Source organism: Polyodon spathula, chromosome 24 (assembly GCF_017654505.1).
Source record: "Polyodon spathula isolate WHYD16114869_AA chromosome 24, ASM1765450v1, whole genome shotgun sequence".
Lineage (NCBI taxonomy): Eukaryota > Metazoa > Chordata > Actinopteri > Acipenseriformes > Polyodontidae > Polyodon > Polyodon spathula.
Window position 1 is genome coordinate 10,886,582 of NC_054557.1, and position 20,731 is coordinate 10,907,312.

Sequence of the window (20,731 nt, forward strand, 5' to 3'; positions counted from 1 at the left end):
GACCTATGTGATCATGCTTAAGTAATATTGCTGCTTTTATATCAGGAGGTAAGTTATAGGTGAAGATCCTAACTAGTCATAATTCAGACTAATTTCACGCTAGCCTTTAACATTTCTATCTTCATTTATGGAGGCTTATCAGGGCTGTTGGTTTCTTAGCATTGGTTAATTAAATTAACAACTGGAAGATCCTGTACTTTAATGTTACTGCCTTGCTACTTTATTGCAAGTTATATTTTGAAATTAATTAAAATTTGAATTTGACAGAATTTAAAGACAGTAGACTAATGGAAATGTCTAAACAGATGTCTTATCTGTCCATAAAAATCATTAAGCTCTGCGAAATAAAACTGCCTGAAATCCTAACAGCGGGTGGTTAAGTGACATATTATATAAACACTGAATTATAAAATGAAATAAAGATTAGCATTTTGTTTTTGTCGTTCATAATGTCTTCAGTATGGAGGTCACATAGTTCATGGTCATGTGAAAGTGAAATCATTAAACAGCTGTATCTTTATCAGCTCCATATGCTCTGTTCATACGTGGGACTGTTTTAGGGCATGTTGTATTTTCTTTGCCCAACCTTGAAATAAATTGTGACCTACATGCAACTTTACAAGTTAAAAACACAGAAAGAACTCAACAATAGTGGACACACAAAGCACAGTGTTCGACTTTTCTCACATAAACAAAATAGGAAAAGGAAACCATTAAACACGTAAAAGTATTTTTGTTTTTATAATTACTGGATTTTGTAAGAACTGCAGTGTTGTGCAGTTACCTTCTTACTCAGCAGATGGCGGTAATGTTCCTGAAATCAATGCTTTCTGAACCACGTGATGATACCTATATTTTTTAGAATGTACCTATGCAAGTATATTCCCTGTTTAGTTTCTACTTGATTAGAACTGCATGTATAGCTATATAATGGGCAAAACACAAAACAACAATAACTGCAGAACAATTTGCTATCTTTGGTTTTGTCTTGGATATGCAACATGCTGCACGCTATATTAGGTTTTGGTTGTTGGTTGGTATCACACAATATTAACACTCTTCAACATTTGATTGACTCATTCAAATACTATATGCTCACACCTTTCATGTGGAATTCATTATGGTATATATTCCAGAAAAGCATGTTATGCTGCGACCTTTTAACTCAGACTTTTCTACTATTATGACAATTATAAACAGGTTAAACCAGCAGAGATTTTCAATCTTTAAAAGCCAAAAGGCTGCCAACCCCCCCAGCAGTCCTCTGTCTCTGCTGGCACAGCTTCAAGCAGCGTATTTTCATGCCTGTCAACACCTCATCACTTGAAGGAAGCCGGTATCGCGGGGACCACTGAGACTCTGCCAGGACATGGCAGGGGATAGAAACTAAAGATTTACCATATTTTGTATTATTTTATAATAGTATGTTTCCAACAGGAAAATGTAAGTGTTGAACTTGGTTTATTGCAACAGAATACATCCTGCATTGATTATAGTCCAGTACAGCATTGACATAACAGTATGTTTAACTTCCCATTTCTAATTTTGTATAAAATAGCAGCAATATCTGTTGTTGTAGTTTGCATTTTTTTCCCTTTGTTTTCATTGTCAGTCATAATTGAATTGCACAAATTGGGTTTATGTGGTTCTTTGCTGTGACACAAAATCATACTAGAATACACTAAATGTGCAACTATTGTATTCACTGTACAATACGGAATTGAATACAGACAATAAAATGTACGTGGGAAATTGTTAAATCAAACAATTGACAGTTATTTTTTGTGGGTTTTTGAAAAAGCTGCCTTTTTTTTTTTTGTAAACACCTGATACTGAAATGCTGCATTTACCTGCAAACACCCCCCAAGACAGTGCGCTAGACAGCCTCCATAGTCATGCCTCTCCTGAAACATAGACACTGTACCTGGAAAATAAAATGCACAATAGACACACATGTTCAAATAAAATAAAATAATTCCAGGTGTCATCTAGTCTATTAAGAGCTACCTCCCAGGATTGATAGGTTAGGACAGTTTCATCTTCCTTATGATTATACTGTAATTCCCTTTTTGATAAAGTGATTGTTTTGTAATTTAAACCACTGTTAAAATTGCAGGGCAAACCAAAACCTCACCCAGGCCTCCAAACAGATGGAAATGTCTTTCAGCCGCAACACTCTTGATCTGGCAGAGACCTTAGAGATGACATGCTTCATATGACATTGCCAATGTCACCAAGATCCTGATCACTTATTATCTGTTCTGTCTCTCCTGCCAAAAGCTGAATATGTTTATTAAACAAGTTTTAGATAGTCTTATGTGTTTACATAAACATGGGGTTCTATGTTAATGATCCAAAGTAACCCATCTTTATCCCCTAAAAATTTGAATTCTTTTGTGAAATCCATTCCACCTTGTTTTATTGTCTTGAGTAATTTTAATGAGAGTAAAATAAATCACTACTGTGATAAAAAAAAAAAAAAAAAAAAAACTGTAGAATGAATACTGACTTACAGGCAGGCAGGATCTGATCTGCTAATGCTATATATTGATGATTCAATAACATGATATATACGGTAATATTTAACCAATTAACCAAATCATTTTACAGGCTTATAATAGAGGACCGAAATATTCGTGCCTCCTACATACATTGTTTTGAAAACATTCCGTTTTTTTGTTCTTGTTTAAAATATAAGTATGCATTCTTCAATCAGATTAAGAAAATAATGTGTAAATATTGGCATTCAGCCGAAATGAAATCATGTTCAGTACCCTGTTTTGTTATACGTGATTTGAGACGTACCACAAGTGTACATTTACAGCTCCTCAGGGAATCAAGCCAGACATTACAAATTTAAAGCACTCAATTAATTTAACTGCCCATGTAATATAATAGGCAAAGCGTCCAATACTATTATCGGTTACATTTTCTATGACTTTGCATGTATGCATATTTACCATATCTGTGAGAATGTTACTGGGAAGTTTGCCAGCTCAATTCAAAACCTCATTTAGAATCAACATATCCCCTGCGCAACACTCTTTAAAGACACCTGCAGTCAAATAGGAGCGCTTATTTGTTTTATATTTATTATTCTTATTCCAGATGACCATTGCCATATATTTCCTCAAAGCAGTTACAGACATAGCTACAACATTACTATATGGAGTGCTGTAATCCTGGCCCAGACGAAACCCTAATAAATATTAAATATCTCAATGCTGTTAGCTGGATGAAAAAGCTAAATCTGAAATGCCAGTCAGTTAGAAAAGTCAGTGACAATTACTATAGTGAGGTTACCTTTAAACAGATTAAAAATGGGGAGACAATGGTGACGCAGAGAAGTTCTCTGCTAATTAAACTGGAGCTAGCACTAAATCAAATGAGTACTTTCTCCCTTTTGAAGCCTACAAATTATTAAGTGATGTCAAAAAGTGGGACAATAAATCATCCCTGTGGGAAAACACTTGTGGGATTTATACAGAATTAAAAGGCAGCACTATTTAGATCTGCTACTCTGTAAAGCAGGGCTTCTCAAACTCAGTTCTGGGGACCCCCTGTGGCTGCTGGTTTTCATTCCAACAGAACTCTTAATTACTTAACTAGACCCTTAATTGAACGGATAATTTGCTTAATTAGACTGTTTTACTTGTTTTCAGCTCTTGAACAGTTGCAGATTTCAAGCTAGCTGTAACATTTGATAAGTAACTTTAACTGCAACTGTTTAAGAGCTGAAAACAAGTAAAAATGTCTAATTAAGCAAATTATTAGTTCAACTAAGGGTCTAGTTAAGTAATTAAGAGTTCGGTTGGAATGATAACCAGCAGCCACAGGGGGTCCCCAGAATCGAGTTTGAGAAGCCCTGTTGTATAGCATTAGAATAGAGCCCCTTCATAAATTGGACACATACACATGTCTGGATATATATAGATCTGTCTTATTGGCCCGAGTAGTTGTTTTGCATAGTTAAAATACTATTCAGACAAAGGAAGTCCTAAAGTCTTTGGCATTCATAATGCATTTTTTTTTATTAATAAGCTACTTTATTAATAAGTAATTTGCTCATTGTGCCATAGCAAACTTCCTGTCTTTGTAAATGTCTTTACAGGGGACAAGAAATCAGCTGCTAACTACAAATATTCCTGCTTTGTACTGTAATCAGACAATAGGGAAATGTAGATTCCTATGTGCTGTGCAATAGATCAACTGTATTATAGCATGCCTCTCCCTGGTTGACTACTGTAAGAGATAAGCTGCTTTTCGTTCTGTAAAGGGTTCTGTATTCTAATGTGTCAAGACCCTTACTGTATAACTATTGCAGAGATGTACTACAAACATCACAATATATATTAAATATATTTTATCTATACATTTGTATTAAATGTATATATACACAATTGTATAAAGCAGGGTCTGTAGGTTTGAGTAGATAGTGTAAAGGGGTGTGTCTTGTTTGTTTGTTCAAATAATCTCTGCCAAAACTACTGGCAAGCAAATACTAATTTTGTAGGCTTTCCTACAGCACATTGCCAAAAACCTAGAACATATTTTTGCAATTATAACATTTGCTAATGTTAAAAAAAGTGTCTGAGACTGGCAGCAATAAACACACATATTCATATGTATTTTTTAAAATGTTTATTATGCTTTAAGAGTAATGAGTACACAAAATGGGTCATTTTTACCGCACAATGACTCAGTGGGTCTGATTGGTCCTTGCTGGCATGCACTCTAATGATTTAGCCTCAGTGACTTAAAGAAGTGATGGCCGTTCGCTGAAATGATGGGTGGATGACAGGAGCTTTCAACACAAAACTACATTAGCAAGCAAAGTTGTGAATCCTTAAAAGCACTTAGTGTCAACCCAGGTCACACAGCGAGTAAATTATGTCCAGAGGCCACCTGAATAATATTCAGATCAATATTTGAAATTTGTGTGCCACTTTGGGTTGAAGTTCACTGACACCACTTACCAGAGATCAATTAATTATCAGGGGGAATAATCCTTTCCTTATTATTGTGGGCTAATGAATGGGCTGGTTTTATTCTTGACTGAGATACAAAGATACAGGACTGTTCTATCTTGAAAGACAAGATTGTGTAATTCTAACACATCTTGAGAAAATATTTACGGTTATTTGAAAAAGAAAAAAAAAACTATATTTAGTGCCCAACTGCTTAAATTGATTATTAATTATTATTAATCACATTCCCCTTGCTATTCATCCAATGCATCTATCTCTATAAAATACACATTTTAACTGTACAAAATAAGGTTTTTATATTAAAACATTTTTTTTACAGGTGTCATAAAGTATAGTTCTAGGAAACAGAGCACTTATACGAAAAACTTCTGCAGCAATGGGGAATAGCAGTGGAGCCCCCAGACACTCAACACATCCTGTGCTCCAGTCCTGAAGTCTCTGGTTTAGTTTTCCATAGGCAGCTGGTAATATGAACTCATCCATTGAAATGCTCTGCTGAAATCACATTGAGAATGAAATTCCGACAGCAGAGGACCCATAAGATGTATATGAGTGCAGCCAGCTCATTCCTATAACCACCTTGCCTTCCAAACGCAAACCGTCTTTCCACATTAAATCTCAATCTCTCTGGTTTCCGTGCAAAAGGGAAATTTTAACTTATGTGCCCGTCCTTTTTCTTGTCAGGTGGTAAATAAAATACTCACAGAAAGGCAATGGCAGCCTCTTAAAGGTTTTTGGTTTTTCAGGAAGAGAAATATGTCAATGTTGACAGTTACTGAAGTGCTTTTAACGGCACAACATAATCTTCAGGCTCCGCTGGATTAATGTTACCACAGGGAACGATTCATTTTGAACTTACATCTGTTCATGATATAAATCTAAAAAATGTCAAACATTTATGCACACAAGACAACCTGAGTGGCTATCTCTTTCAGTCTGGCACTTCCCAGTTCGTGGTGGAAAGGATTTCACATCTCAGTTGATCCTGACTCTGGCAGCCCCTAACAATACTCCAGAGGGTTCTTAGGTTTCCCTGACGTCGATCAGCTTGTTCTGGGAACAATATGGTCTTTATCAAATCAGCCACAGGAGAGCTTTACCGTCTTTTCAATCTACCTGAATTAGCGCTTTAGATAAAAGGAGGGTCAAGTAGTATTAGAGATTATGTTCTGTTAAATATTGCCGGCTGTATAATGCTTACACTGTGGTGTCCCCTTTCACCCCTTACTAGTAAAGTGAACACAAATTGTATAATTAGGCTGTGCTTGCCTAGATTGGTATTTTGAAAGTACTACTTGTAAGTTTTAATTAGGGTAAGAAATTATCTCAGTGGCTTCTCAGACCTTAATCTATTCCTCACAGCCATAGAAACTTCTAACAAACATGAGCGTCCCTTTTTTTGAAGAAACTGCATAAAGGGTAATTTTTCAGACAGTGATAAAACAATGTATCAGCAAAAATCTAGCAGGAATACTACTCAGAACAACATGTACAGTTTGCAGTTATTATATCATTACATTCCATTCTGCACATCCCTAAGTGTGACTCAGTTGCATACAATGAAGCTGTCACTGTTTTCCATGGTGGCAGACAGTTGAAGTTAAGTTATTCTAGCCTGAATTTAATGAAATCATCTGTGGAACACATTGATGCCACACCATCATCGAGAAGTTTTCTGTTGACTGTAGAGCCTGTTTAAGACATTATGGTTCACTGGACTACATCTTATTGTAGTCCTGGTTGTTTAAAGAGATGGTGACATCTCTTTTTACTTGCATATTTATCCCATTTCCTGCAGAAAGCTAGGAGGTGCTGGAAGAAGGACTCAAAGCCAGCAAGGAGAAACATCTTTAGAAATAAATGTTCTGGAAATACAAAAAAATCCTCCTGTGTACTGTGAATTGTGGAAAGTTCCCATAGAAAGCAGGATATCCCATAGGTTGAGGAGCACAGTAGTGAGTTGAAAATTTTGACTAAGATTGAGTTGGTTGGAAGAGGTTCCTCTAGTCTCCACAGATACACAATGGGCACCTCTAGTATAGCCTAATGTAAATAACAGGTCTGTCCAAATGTTATACAGGAGGTCAGAAATCAGTATTTAATATGCTTTTCAATGTTTTTCTTTAAGGCCACAAACCTGTCCGAAATCTAAATAGATTTCACTGTCTATGTTGCAACTTTGGCACGAAAACGTGCCAGAAGTTAAACAACAAGCACTTCATGACGGTTATGTTGTGTAACTCAAGAAGGCAGGTATGTTAAACACCATGAGAGAGAAGGCTACATCTGTTCTCTTACTCGTCCTGTTTGCTATGTTACTTGGGCCAGGCCCAGAGGAATATTTTCAGTGATACTAAAGCAAAGAGAACTGGCGAACGAGGGAGCCAGCTGGGACTGTGCTTTGGTTCTCAAAGAATATTATTTAACTCTGACACCTGTAAGCTATTTAATATTATTTAACCCTGACACCTGTAAGCTTTTACAATGGGACATGAAGGATGAAGGGCTGGAGGGCCACACTCTCAAATGTTTTCATTGTAAACGACAGAGAAATCACTGTGCTTTCGGATGTTGTAGTTATTTGAAGTTTTGTACCCTCTAGCTCACTGGGGGACCTCACATCGTCCATCACTTTCTCAGCTATTTTGTATGCCTTTTGTGTGTTTCAGTGTAAACATGGGCCAGGTTCATGAAAAATGAAAACTCTCTGATCTTGGGAAATTCATGAGAGAGAACAGCAGATTTGAAGGTGAAATTAAAATAATTTGTCCCCTTTAATCTCTCAAAATGCTGCTTTTTATTGAATCAACTATTTAAGTACCTTAAAGCATCTGTGCTTCGCGGATGTTGGTTCAGCACTCCTCTGGCGCTGGAGCAGACCTTTTACTCCATATTACATTCAAGCTGTTAACACGCCACACAAAATAGGATGAAGCTGTCAGCCCATTGAGTTTAATGGGCAGTCACTAATCAGTTCCACATGACACAAAGGGAATGTATGGTGGGCGAGATTCAGGAAGACTGTGGAAAAATAACTTAATAAATAAACTGATGAAATGGAACCCTTTTACCCCATTTCTTCATAAGTTGTTCTTTGAGGGCAAGGCTTGCCAAAACAAGAAACTGAAACTTGTAGAAATCCAGAGATCGGATTAAACAGAGAGTGAGATCAATAACAAAGAGTGAGATCAATGTTAGCCTTTTTGCAACACTATTTCTGCCAGTCTATTACAAGACTGACCTAAAAGGACCACCCCCCCCCCCCCAACATCTTCCTTTGGGGGGATTGAAATTCGCCAGTGTTAATGTTGATTAATTCCAGCATATATAATGGATGCCAATGTTTCTGGATTTAAATAACTTTCTATAGGCTGGTTAGTTACTGCAGCTTTGGCTTTAAGATACACTGTTAGTGGTATGCATAACTGTAAGCACATAGCTGTGTGAAATACCAGGCTTTTAATGTTTGGGTATCTACTGCACATATTTGTGTTGATATTCTGCATTTGTATTGTCTATTGTGGCTTCTACAAAAGTGTATACTGATATTACTTGCCCTGCCTACATTCTACGTAGTAGGCTTCTGTTAAGTTTCATATGAAGTACATGCCCTGTCCAGAATAAATTAGAGTGAAGAAAACAAAACCACATTTCAAAATAAAATTAGCTCGCAGTCTATTAAAACATAATCTTGTTAAAACAAACTCGGATTAAAAACAACAACAACAAAAAAACAAAAAAAACAAAAACAAATATCAGCTCTAATAGAAAAATAAATACAAGCAACCAAGCCAGTTCATTTAAGGGATTATAAAAGAAATGCCAAAGTTGCTTGTTTCTTGTTTTGTAACATTTCTTAGTTTTACTTTCCACTTTAAATCCTTAAGAAATGTGTCCGTGTCTGATGTTGAAATGCAATTGGTTCTGGCATAGAGATGCAACAACATGTACTGTCTGGGATCCCCTGTAACATGCAGTCTAATTTTACAGTCATATACCAACTCATTTAGGACAGGAACCCAGAGACCAGTTGAGCTAATGTAGTGCTGATGGTGCAATCGTGCATATGAATTAATATATTCCACGGAAATAAAACATGTATCTGCCTATTCCCACAGAAAGACAATCATGTATAGCCAAAAACATCCTTGTAAATATATTGTGACTGTAATGTCACCAGGCTGCTATCTCCTAATTAGCTCCATATGCCCTGCCAGATCTGGTTACCTCTGCTTTTAAATGTGTTCTTGTGGTATCTTTACCCTTTTCAATATACTTTTCATACCCTGCTTTTTTGTGAGAACAGTCGTGAATTGAGCAATGGATTGCACGCAACTAGCCACACAGGAGTTGAAACGGCACAGCTTCAATATATATAGTATGTGTTTGTCACTGTGTGAACAGCTGTATTTTTGGCATTGTTGCTATAAGAAACTAATCAAATTCTCACACTGAGCGGACAATACAAAAACATATCATCAGCAGGATAGAGCTAACCTCACTCTGGCCTTAGGTAAATATTTAAGACCATTTTGAGGTTAGTTTTAACCTTCAGGTAAATACGTGTGTCTTTTTCACTTAGTATGTTGTGTTTTTTTATGATATTTTGAGGTCAGTCCTGCTCATCACCATTCAGAGATTGTAGTCCATTTGTTTGCTCATTCTCAGGCCCAGCCTCAGGATGCAAGCTTAGACATCGCTGCTGTTTTGTGCAGGTCTTTGGGGGCTTTCATTCTCCCATGGTATGGTTCTGTACAGCTGTTTTCATAGCAACCCTGGGACAGCAATGTTTATGTTTTTTTATTTATTTATCTCACCATCCAGCTGTTGTGCTTTTCAAATTGTATTTCATGCAAAGCCAAACCCTTTTTGTTTTTCAATAAGGACGGTGTTTTGAAGACACAGGGGTTGCATAAAAATGAGAAACACTTGCCATGACACTGTCGATAGTGAGGAAGGCCAATGTATGTACTGATTCCGCATAATTAGTCTGCAAATTGCTCTATTTGAATAATTTACTCTGGAGGGATACTTGGCCAACTCTCGATGATTACGGTCTATATTTCCTTCTGGGAAACTGGAGATGGAAATCAGCAATCCATTCAGACCTGGTTCACTGTCTTATCATTTTTGACTTGCAAATCTGAGGTGTGCTTTATATAAGTACAGAATACATGGACGGAGCCCAGTAGAGCAAAATAACCATGTGAAGACCATTCCTTTACTGCAAAAGTATGGCAACATGTTACAGATGTGAGTTATTTAAAAAATCTTTATTCAAAGTCTGTTTTGTATTAAATAGAAAGTTTTGTTGTATATTCATGAAAAAATCCTTGACTGTTTGTAAATAAGACAACGGTAGTCTTGAACAGTTTGATGAATATCAAATTTCTGATTCATTTATTAAACAAATTTTGAAAAAAAACCTTGAACCATTAATCATTTTATTTGGCAAAATCTTTCCTTTATTATGGCTTGTGTGAGGAATGAGCTTTAGGAAAAGGGAGTACACATGATTATTTTAAATATGTCCAATTAAGGAATTTGCTCTGGAAATGCACAATTCATCAATCATCATACAAAGAGTAGCACAATTGTGAAGACTCTTCTAGAACTGGGTACACATGCCTAAAGAATTAATAGTTTTAAAAATAAAAGCAGTATATAAAAACATTCTGCTGGCTGTAATTGCATCAAAGTTTTATCAGCATCAGCACAGATGTTACGCAGCTGATCCTACCCTCTGAACTCAGCTCTCTCACCTTTTAGTCTTGATTTACTTTCATCTCCCTCCTTCTAAAACCTTTCTAACTTTACTCAAATACAACATTTATGCTCTTCTTATTTTGTATATATATTTTCCTGCAATACATCTTTATTAGTATGCATTAGCCTATAGCTATTATCTGTCCATAGATAATAATATCTTTATATAGTAGACCACCATCACAAAGAGCTTTAGAGAGATAGGCTGTGAACTGTGCATTATATGCAGAGTCACTTACAATAGGACATTGATTTAACATCTCATCCGCAGATGAAGCACAAGGAGGTTAAGTGGCTTGCTCAGGGTCACACAGTGAGTCAGTTGCAGAGGTGGGATTTGAACCAGTAACCTTCCAGTTACAAGCACTGGATTTTAACCACTGGACTACACTAGCTTGTTTGAGTTTATAATATCTACAGACTGAACAAGTGTTAAGAAAAAATATACATGACAATTTCAGACGAGTGGGTTTTATCAGATTTACCATTTATATTTGATTTTTGTAAGTACAGACAGCAGATTTGTTGCTAGGAATCATGGGAATCAAATTAATCGTGACTCATGTAAGATACTAGATAGGGAGTTTAAAATGTAATGGTACATTTAACTAAATTGATGTATTAGCTTTATGTCATTATAACAAACAGTGTTTGAAGGCATTAAAAGCATTAAATAAAAACACCAATGGCTCAAGAAACGTGGTTACCATAGAGACCAGGGGGTACTGTAAAAGAATATAAACATGAATCCTGTGCAACAGATTTTAAACACATTTTAGTATTTATTTACACTGTGATGCTTATTTAGGTGTTTTCTGTGTGTCTGAAAGTATTCTCAAACAATTACAAATAAACACCAAGATGTGTTGAAAACCTGTTAGATCTTGAATGCTATAAACATTTGGTTTTACACTCTAGGTGCAATAGCAGAAAACTGAAGCAGGTGAAAAAATATCAACAGCTAAAAAGTCTGCAGTCAAGTTCAGATGTTTTGTTTTTTTTAACAGCTGCAGATCAGAAGCTTGTAGGCCCAAAATGCTTTCTGCTCAAAGTGTTCCACTTACCCAGTCTGGCCTGGAACACAGTGTACTGCAGTTCCTTATCTATCAGTGGTCTGATCTAGTGATTAATCATTGAAATACTGCAGTGCTTATAGCTGTTTGCCTATTTATTATGAATTAATCCCAGATGCATTAGTTTTAGTAACACAAACCACCCTCAGGCAACTTGTTCCCCATATATCCTGGATTAGTTTCTTATAACCCCACAAAAAAAAAAAAACCTTTTATAAACAGATGTTTTTACCTCTTCATTATGCTAATATTAGTGTTGTAATGCCCATGCACAAAATGCTATGATAAAACAAATCTGGCATTTCCAATGATGCCTTTCTATTCATAACCACAGGCTTACTTACAGAGTTCTCAGAATGCCATACAGGTGATTTCAATCCCAGCCGCTATTCATTCAGTTTGATGCTCAGCATTTTGTTGAACGCTGAAGCACGTGTCAATCTTTACAAATTTGTAATGCCTGCATTTCAACTGCAATCCACATGCAATCTGCATGGACCCTGTACTGTAACCATGGAGTGCTTGGGATCTGTCAGGGAGTTTACAGGTACCAGGCAACAGTACATTGCTTCCCCACTGTTCCACTAACATACAGTACAGCTGCTTGGTTCTACACTTGGATCTGTGCTGGTGCAGGACGTTCATTTAGTAAATGACTGTAACACTGAGCCTGTCCATCACATATAGTTGGCTATATTACGTTTTCTGGGCTTTAACACAAATGTTCAATTAACATGTGTAGCCTCTTGAATGCTCTTAATGATACGGCATACCTTGATACGGCATAGATCTTCCATTGAGATCTAGCAGAAACAACCCAGGGAACAACCTTAAAATAAAACTGAATAGAAAAGCACACAGCATCCTTCCTTTTGAACATTTTTATTGTCTGCCTCCGTGATTGACTGCTGAGAAGATTAAATATTATGTAATCTGGCAGGCTGTTTTCATTGGAACCAAATGGCATTAATTTATAATAAAGGAACCCAGCATGGAAATGAAAGCAGGCTACTCAAAGCATGGATATATTATATCTCATTATATGTCTTTATGTGTATCATTTGAGACAGAATTAGAAACAAAATGAAAATGTCACTTAAACTATAGTTCAATGGATGCAGAGTTTAAACCTAGCAACTAGCAAGAAACAGGAATCGAAAAGCTCCTACCAGCAAATAAGTTGGTCGGTTCTTGCTAGTTTATACCATTGATGTAATTTGCATCTTATAATTTGGGTTAAAATTGTAGTGATAACCAAACCTTTAAAATCATCTTTCTTACTTCTTGTTAGCATAGCAACAAACACCTATAGAATGCTTTTTTAAAAGTAAAAACAAACACGATAAAAAGATAATATAGCCGCCAGTGCAATAAGAGGTATAAAAAATTGCATTTAAACTGTTTATTGAAATATTTACTAGGGTGTTCAAGAACAAGAGTCCTGCAACTTTGTGATGTACAAGTAACCTAATGAATAAAAAAAAATCTGATATTTTACTAAAAGAGAAACATAATATTACAACAGAATGTTGATTATTCCCATTGGAAAAATAATTGTTTCCTAGTCAAAAAGCATGTAATTTATTCAACAGAAATAATATGCACTCTGGGAAATTAACTTTCAGTTAATTATAGCGGTTACCAGTAAATACTGTGCATAGGTCATTTTCAAATAATGTGCTTGCACAGGAATTAGAAAGGCAATGTGGTATGGATACAGGCCCAGAGCAAAGAACAGATGTGTCATATTACCTAATATTACCTGGGGCCATTTCAGCTACAATTTTTCAGATAATACTTCATATTTTATTTTCATGTGGATTAATTTTAGGCTGGTTCGCAAATGTGCTAGATTTTAAAAAGAGTAAGCTATAGGCCTCTAGGGGTGATGTTTAAAAATGGGTTTGTAATTATATATTTGCTATAGTAGCGTGTATACAGTACGATTGATTTTTTTTTCTTCATTTGGTTTAAGTTTAAATGTCAACTCATTAGCCGTGTTTCTTTGTATGTCACATCCCTGTGCTTTGTAACCCATTACAGGTGTCTAATTACTGTATTCACTCGTTGAATTGAGTGATACCTTGTCATTTAGAGCCACGTAGGTCTGTATCCGAACCTATAACCCCGACATCCTATGAGTTAATTCCCTTGGTGGATTGGAAGGCCCTCGAGTAACAATAAATTCCGTCCATGGCCATATCGAAACCTGGAATGTATAAAATATGCCTATATGATGTTAGAAGTGTGATTAGTTTACTTCCACCTGCCTTTGCAACCTAGGTCTCCCAGGTCAATATGGCTTGCACTGGTCAGCATAACACTTTGCTGATGAATTCCCCTCTCCCCAACCTACGTTTTTACATTCGTCCCCACCTAATGCTCTCACAGCACTAGGCGTTGTTGTTTCAGAACAGGTTTTTAGAATTATTATAATGTTTAAAGGCTGGTAGTATTTACCATAGATCCGCTGAGAGATCATTAAAACAGAACTGTGACGTCATGCTTCCAATAATGTCCTGTGTTAGCCTGATATATGTATTTGACACTAATATCCATACAGAAATAAACAAAAGAAGTAATTATACATATGTATTTGAATATCATGTTTTAACAACCCAACGTTTGTTAAACAGCCCAGCAAACCCACACAAAATCTTTTCACATGACATCACACATCAAACATCCATAAATACACTCATAATGTCATTATGAAATCAGGATAGTCTCTGTGAGATTCGAGTCCTCATTTCCAAGTAGGACCCAGGGAGACAGCAGCCATTTCACACGTCCATGTTGACATCTCGTACAGCAGCTCAACACAATATCAATACAGCGCTCCCCCTTTGGGACAGCTGGTAATGTCAATTTTTAAAAAAAGGGTGATAAAGGGGTTACAGCAGCATACAAAACTTCTCCAGTGTGTCTGATTATAAAGTACTGTAGTTCCTTCTTCTCTGACCAGGTTTACTCAATACTGTATATGTATTTGAGATCATGGGCATTCTTATTTTGGTGATGTTTGTAGATCAGGTAGTTATGGACAGACAAACAGACTCACATGCATTTTTGGTTAAAAAAAAAGTCTCTATTTCGATACACTTCAAAATGCAAGTAGTTAAACTACCCTGCAAATACATGTTAAATCCATTTTGTTTTTAATGTATGGAGTTCCATCTTCACAGAATTGTGTGCTAAGTACATGTAATATATATATTAGTAAATAGTGGAGTTAATGTACCTCTTTTTTGAAGTGTATCCCTTATTTTAATTATTTATAACACCGTTTAGAACATTAGTGTCCCGTGTTTGTTAGCATTGGTTTAAGACTGAAACCCCAATACACAACTTTGGGCTCCCTCCCCAAAATGGAAATGAACTTGGCTCTGCCTTTGATATACTGAAGGGCGCCTTCAGAAGTTCAAGGCGGACGGTCCCTGTGTTTATCCGGGAGAGCTGTGAGGCAGCTAGATTATCACTTTGAAACATTCACAGATAGTTAACAATACAAATGGCTCCGAGCAGTAACGCGTGTGCCCAGGCTGGTGATGTCTTCACAACAGGGACTTATCAAGTGTTTAACTAACAAGGGGAGATGGGTTTCACCACTCTGACAGTGTCGGTGCTGAAACGCCACCACATTCCAGCCGCTGCTTTGGAATGGACAGGCTGAGGAAGGATGCATATTGATGGGGTGCTGGTGGCTTCCAAAAGTTGCAGAGACCAAAAGTGTTATAAATATCCCATCGGTGGTAGAATGTATTTTATAATTGTTTTAACATTATTTCCATGAGATATAATTCAACCAATTTGATCATAGCAGATCCTGATTTCCATAGCAGATTTCTTTTAAACAGTTAAAATCCCCAACATATATTTCAGTAAATCTTAAAGTAATTTCTCTCTTTATAATAATTTTTAACTAGGTATGTCTGTTGTGTTATTAAAGTGCTATACATTTCTCATGGGACAACAAGGTGAAATATGTTTTTTCTTTCTGCTTAATGAAAGGTATTTTAAACACATTGTGCACATGATTTCAATGATCAATTTAGGTCTACTTAACCTACATACAAGTATTTAACATTTACTTTAGAAAATCATGCAACTATAACAAACATAAATAGATGTTTGGCCACCAGCTACTGAGTCTTATAAATCAAACAAGAATAAGACGAACAGCCTATTCATTTTATTCAAGTAAAAACAGATAAAAATATATGAGACCCTGCAGCTGGTTAATTCATATGAATGGAGGTGGTCTTTTTCTAGTCCCAGGAGTCCAAGCATACACGTCACAACACTGTTTTCAATTGGAACTATTTTGACTCACTTTACAGTCTTAATGGTTTAAAAGGGTGCTTGATTGAAAATAACAAAGAACGCACAAAAAAAAACAATGGCGTTTCATTCACATACATATCAAAAAACTGACAAAAATTGAAAACTATGCTTTTTCAAAATCTAAATTGACTATTATGGCTTCTGGTAGACTTTTACAATATCATTTTGTAGCTTCTTTGATTACATGATGTTAAATAAAAGATCTAAATGATATATATATATATATATATATATATATATATATATATATATATATATATATATATATAATCCTAAAATTGTTTTTAAATCCTGCCTTTTAAATAACATTTTTGTTGAACATTTATTCATTATATACTGTAACCATTCAGAGACAGTTACAGCTATGGATGAGCCAGGTCATCCTGCTGCCGTTTCTGATTTTAGCACTCTGACGTACATTGTCATTTTAGTCCACTGGTCTAATTAGCTGTAAACAGGATACAATTAGGACCTTACCGTAATCTGCAATAGTGACTCATTTGCACCGTTATCTCAAATATCTATACTTAATAAGTATGATTTTAATATATTTTCCAGTCCACTTATTTTTGAAAAGTGTTTTTAACCATTGCAAACACATTCCTACAATTGCTTGCTGTAAAGCTTGGAGGTGCAAAAACAAGTCCATAGGTTGCTGTGTGCTGTAAATACAATGTTAATATTTATTGATTATTGTCCAGGTTTTTGTTCAAACTAGATCTTACAACATCAAATTTACATGCATCACTGCAGAACCCAGACCACCCACATTTTCAGATGTATAGCAGCATTGTAGATTAAAAACTAACCCTATTAACAGCGCCTGCGTATCTATCTTTGTTTGATGTCCGAATGTCACTCAAGGACAACACCCCTATTGTTTCTGACATCGTATTGGATTCCATGTCCAAACACTTTTACAATCTTTTTAAATTCTATTTATAATTTGATGTGTAAACATTGTCTGTTATTGATTCTATTTTTCCGGTATTTGATTCTCGCATGAATGCAAGTTGTTTTGGTAAGCTTTCGTTACCATCTGAACAGAATAATGATTCTGATTAGTATCACTGCATTTCAATCTCCTTAGCGCAGTTTTGTCTAAAACAAATATCAACACGCCAGGTTATTTTTAAAGCATGGAAGTATTTAGATTGAATTGCTAGCCCCCCTTTAATAGGTTGCTATTTGATTGGTTTTAGTTTTAAAATGAAGAGGCATTGTACACAGTTTCAAAATATGCCCCTTTCTTTAGTATACAAATAAAGTGTACTTTTTTTAAATTCTGGTTAGAAAACAGTAAACTAAAATTGATCAGAATATCATTTTTCTTTTTTTTTTTAAACAGAGGCTGGTCTTTTTGTTGCATCAGACCTGTTAAACCCTCACCGATCCTTCTACAAACAGCGTCCCTGGGTGAGCCGAGTGCTAGGGAAGCCAGCTCCTTGCTGTGCCTGGTACTCCGAGGCACAGCTGGTCGTGCTCCTGCCAGACTCGGCCTCACACCTCCATCCCCCCAGGAGCCCAGGTGACGGATTGCTGAGCTGCCTGCTGGGGAAAAGCACAGATCAGCAGCTTCTTTACACGTCAGCATGGCCCCTGCAGCATGCCCATGCATATGCAAAGAGCAGCTTGCCAGCAGAATGCACCGGACCAGGCATTCCAAATGGAGCTCGGATTGGGGGATCACCATTTGTTGGACGTGGAAAAGTAATCGTGTATTACGCTTTGAGCAAACATTTGGGTGTCAGAATGGTGCAATGTAAAAGAATTGAGTGAGGATCACCGGGTCAATTATCTGCTGCTAATGGTCACTGCAGAGGATTTCAGTGCTATAATAAACCAAAATTGCATATGGAGACATTTGCAAAATGTGTTTTTAGTTTAACTTTTAGGCTGCTTGAAACATGACCTTTTAAAGTGATTTAAAGTCCTGTTAGCTTCTACGTCTGCAGTAGGATAATGACTAGTCTACAATACTTGGAACCTGAGCAGAAGTATACAGACAACTAAAAATATGTTCACTGTGTCTGGTTCTTTATATTGTACAAAGGTTTGAACGCTTTACTGGAAATGCAAGTAATGTAATCCTTTTTCTAGATTACGGCTTTAATAGATTTCATTAATACATTACACACAGACACACATTTTCACTTGATCTTTGATCATTATTTCAGGTATTTCCAGTGGACCTACATGAATGATCCAATTTGTGGTAAAGAAAAAAAATACAAATTTCCCCTTAAGTCTAAAGAAGACCTTGTGTTGACCTGTTGATCTTCAAGGACTTAATAAGCTGTATCCAAATAAATGATTGGTTTTGCTGGGCTAAGATTTCAGTGAGGGAAACAGGCCTACGGCTGAAGAGATTTACATGACTTAAAGGGTTTAACCAGCTAATACACGTAAAAATAGTTCAGAAACGCAAAGTGTATTTATGACCTCAACAGTAAGACTGGAGCCCATTCAGCCCGTTTAGCATCATGTGCAATACCAGTATAATGCTGTCATCATCTGCATCTAGAGAGCTGATAAACATCTGGGTTCTATTAAAATCTTACAAGGTGCAATTTCTGTGGGTGTGTTTTAGCATTTGGCTCCTATTTAAATAAATAGACTGGAACAACAAATTATAATGTGAGACTTGATGAATAACATTGATTTCAAACAGCAATTTGTCGATACTCAGAGACTTTCATACATTAGACATTGGAGTTAATTAATAGGTTCTAAGTTATTCATCATGTTAGCAAATAATGTGATAGGCAATAGTTACCTGCTATAAGATGCTTTTAGTTTCTGTTTTAAATTTGTTTTGTGTAAAGACAATGTGATATGAACAGTGTTATCTAAAAGCAATTCATTTTGTAGAAATGTTGCTTCTATAATACTGTTAAACTTGGTGCAAAATCCACTGGTCTCCCCCATTCAGCTAGCAGATCATTAATAATATACCCAACAGAGCTGTGCAAACACTGAAGAGACAGAAATGTTTGTTGCACTAAATTTTTACCCATGTTCCACTGTAGATATTTTTTGGCAAGAAACGCTTGCATTTTGTTTTTGTGCAAATAAATAAAAACAGCAAAAATGACCTGCCAACATTTCTTGTTTTCCAGTAGAGTAGTGCAACTTAACTATGAAAGCACTCATTAACATTAAGGAGAAGGTTTATAATCTGTAAATCCTAAGGGTTGCATTCAGCTACATGCTACCTTTATTGTAAAAAGCCTCTAAATACCTTTGTGATTTGTGTATATTGGCTTGATTTAGGCACTCAAAGCATTAGCCTATACAATACACAATCCTATAGTACTATCCAATACGAACAAGGCTCTGTAGTGCACGTTTCCTAAAGCAGTCTGTCCTTGGCAATACAAACACAAGTTAAATGAAAAAAGATGCATGAGTTCACCAACCCATCTCACTCCCTTATCAATAGCAGTTGTGCAGCTGTTGGTTTACTGAGCTGGTGTAGTTATTTGGTTCTAAAGGGTTTTTAACAGTATCCTCCCATGTGCATTTAAGGAAGCTGTAATGTCATGCAATTGGAGCCATATTATTTTTGTCTGAATCCCTAAGAGTGATGTAAGAGGAAAGAGGAAACTAGCTAACTCCCAACCAACAGACCAAAGGTTAAATTAGTGTTGGCCGCAGACCAGATTGACTTAAGCGTTCCCTCTCTTTGCTTAAAAACCTGTTCCACCCACAGCAGAAAATATAAACTTCCTGTTTTATGTTTTTCTAATAGCAATAATTTATTAGGACTGTAATGGTTCTTCGTCAAACATATCACATTTCACTTTATCAAAAAAGATTCCTCTAAATGTGTTTTTAATGCCTTACTTCACTGACTGCTGTAACAGTGAAGGGTTGGTAGATATGATTTGTGTATTTCAGTTCCTCAAGTGTTTGTTTACTTTGCCCATCTTAAAGTGTAATGAATTGAATCAAGTTGTTAGTTCATAAATCGACTCATTATAAGACATAATTATAAGTAGTCAGTGCTTTCAATGCACATTAACTATAAAACAAAGCTCTTAATGTATTCCCTGCATCTTGTCATTAACCTGTACCCTAGGTGTAGTAGAGGCAGGAGTCTAGGAAGTTCATTGTTGCTGTTTGTTCTGAGTCCATTGACTACCAGTCAAACTCGAGTGAGATATCATAATTACATAAAACCCTGAGGTTATTACCTTCTCATTGCTTACTTGGCCAGATATGGGCCTTACCAGTGACTTTTGACACCAGTAGACAGTTAGCCATAAACTACTACCCTGTGTACATCAATGTGTCTTTTAGCTGTAGGACTTTGTAAATATGGGTAAATATGGCTCAGCCTGATAGACTTTTCATCTATAATTAAATCCCAGTGGACCTGTCTTGAATTCCTTTCTTTTCTTTCTTTCTTGTTGATTTTTCTGATTGTCCTGTATGTCTGGCTTGACTTGGAAGTCAGCCCTGTCCTGGTGTTTGCGCACTAGGGGCTAGATGTATGTTTTATTTGTGGAGCATGTTAATAAACTTGAAGGTTTTGCAGTAACGGAAAGCATAACTGTG

General features: G+C 36.2%; 1 protein-coding gene across 1 annotated transcript in view; it reads right to left on the reverse strand.

The window, feature by feature from the left end:
- The window catches only part of LOC121299028 (retinal dehydrogenase 2), a 53,587-nt gene that overhangs the window by 1,760 nt on the left and 31,096 nt on the right, over nucleotides 1–20,731 (reverse strand). Inside the window, exon 12 of the mRNA XM_041226481.1 lies at nucleotides 1,851–1,924. Within this exon, the coding sequence (XP_041082415.1) occupies nucleotides 1,894–1,924 (31 nt within the window). The 3' untranslated portion in view covers nucleotides 1,851–1,893. The remainder of the gene's footprint in view (nucleotides 1–1,850; nucleotides 1,925–20,731) is intronic.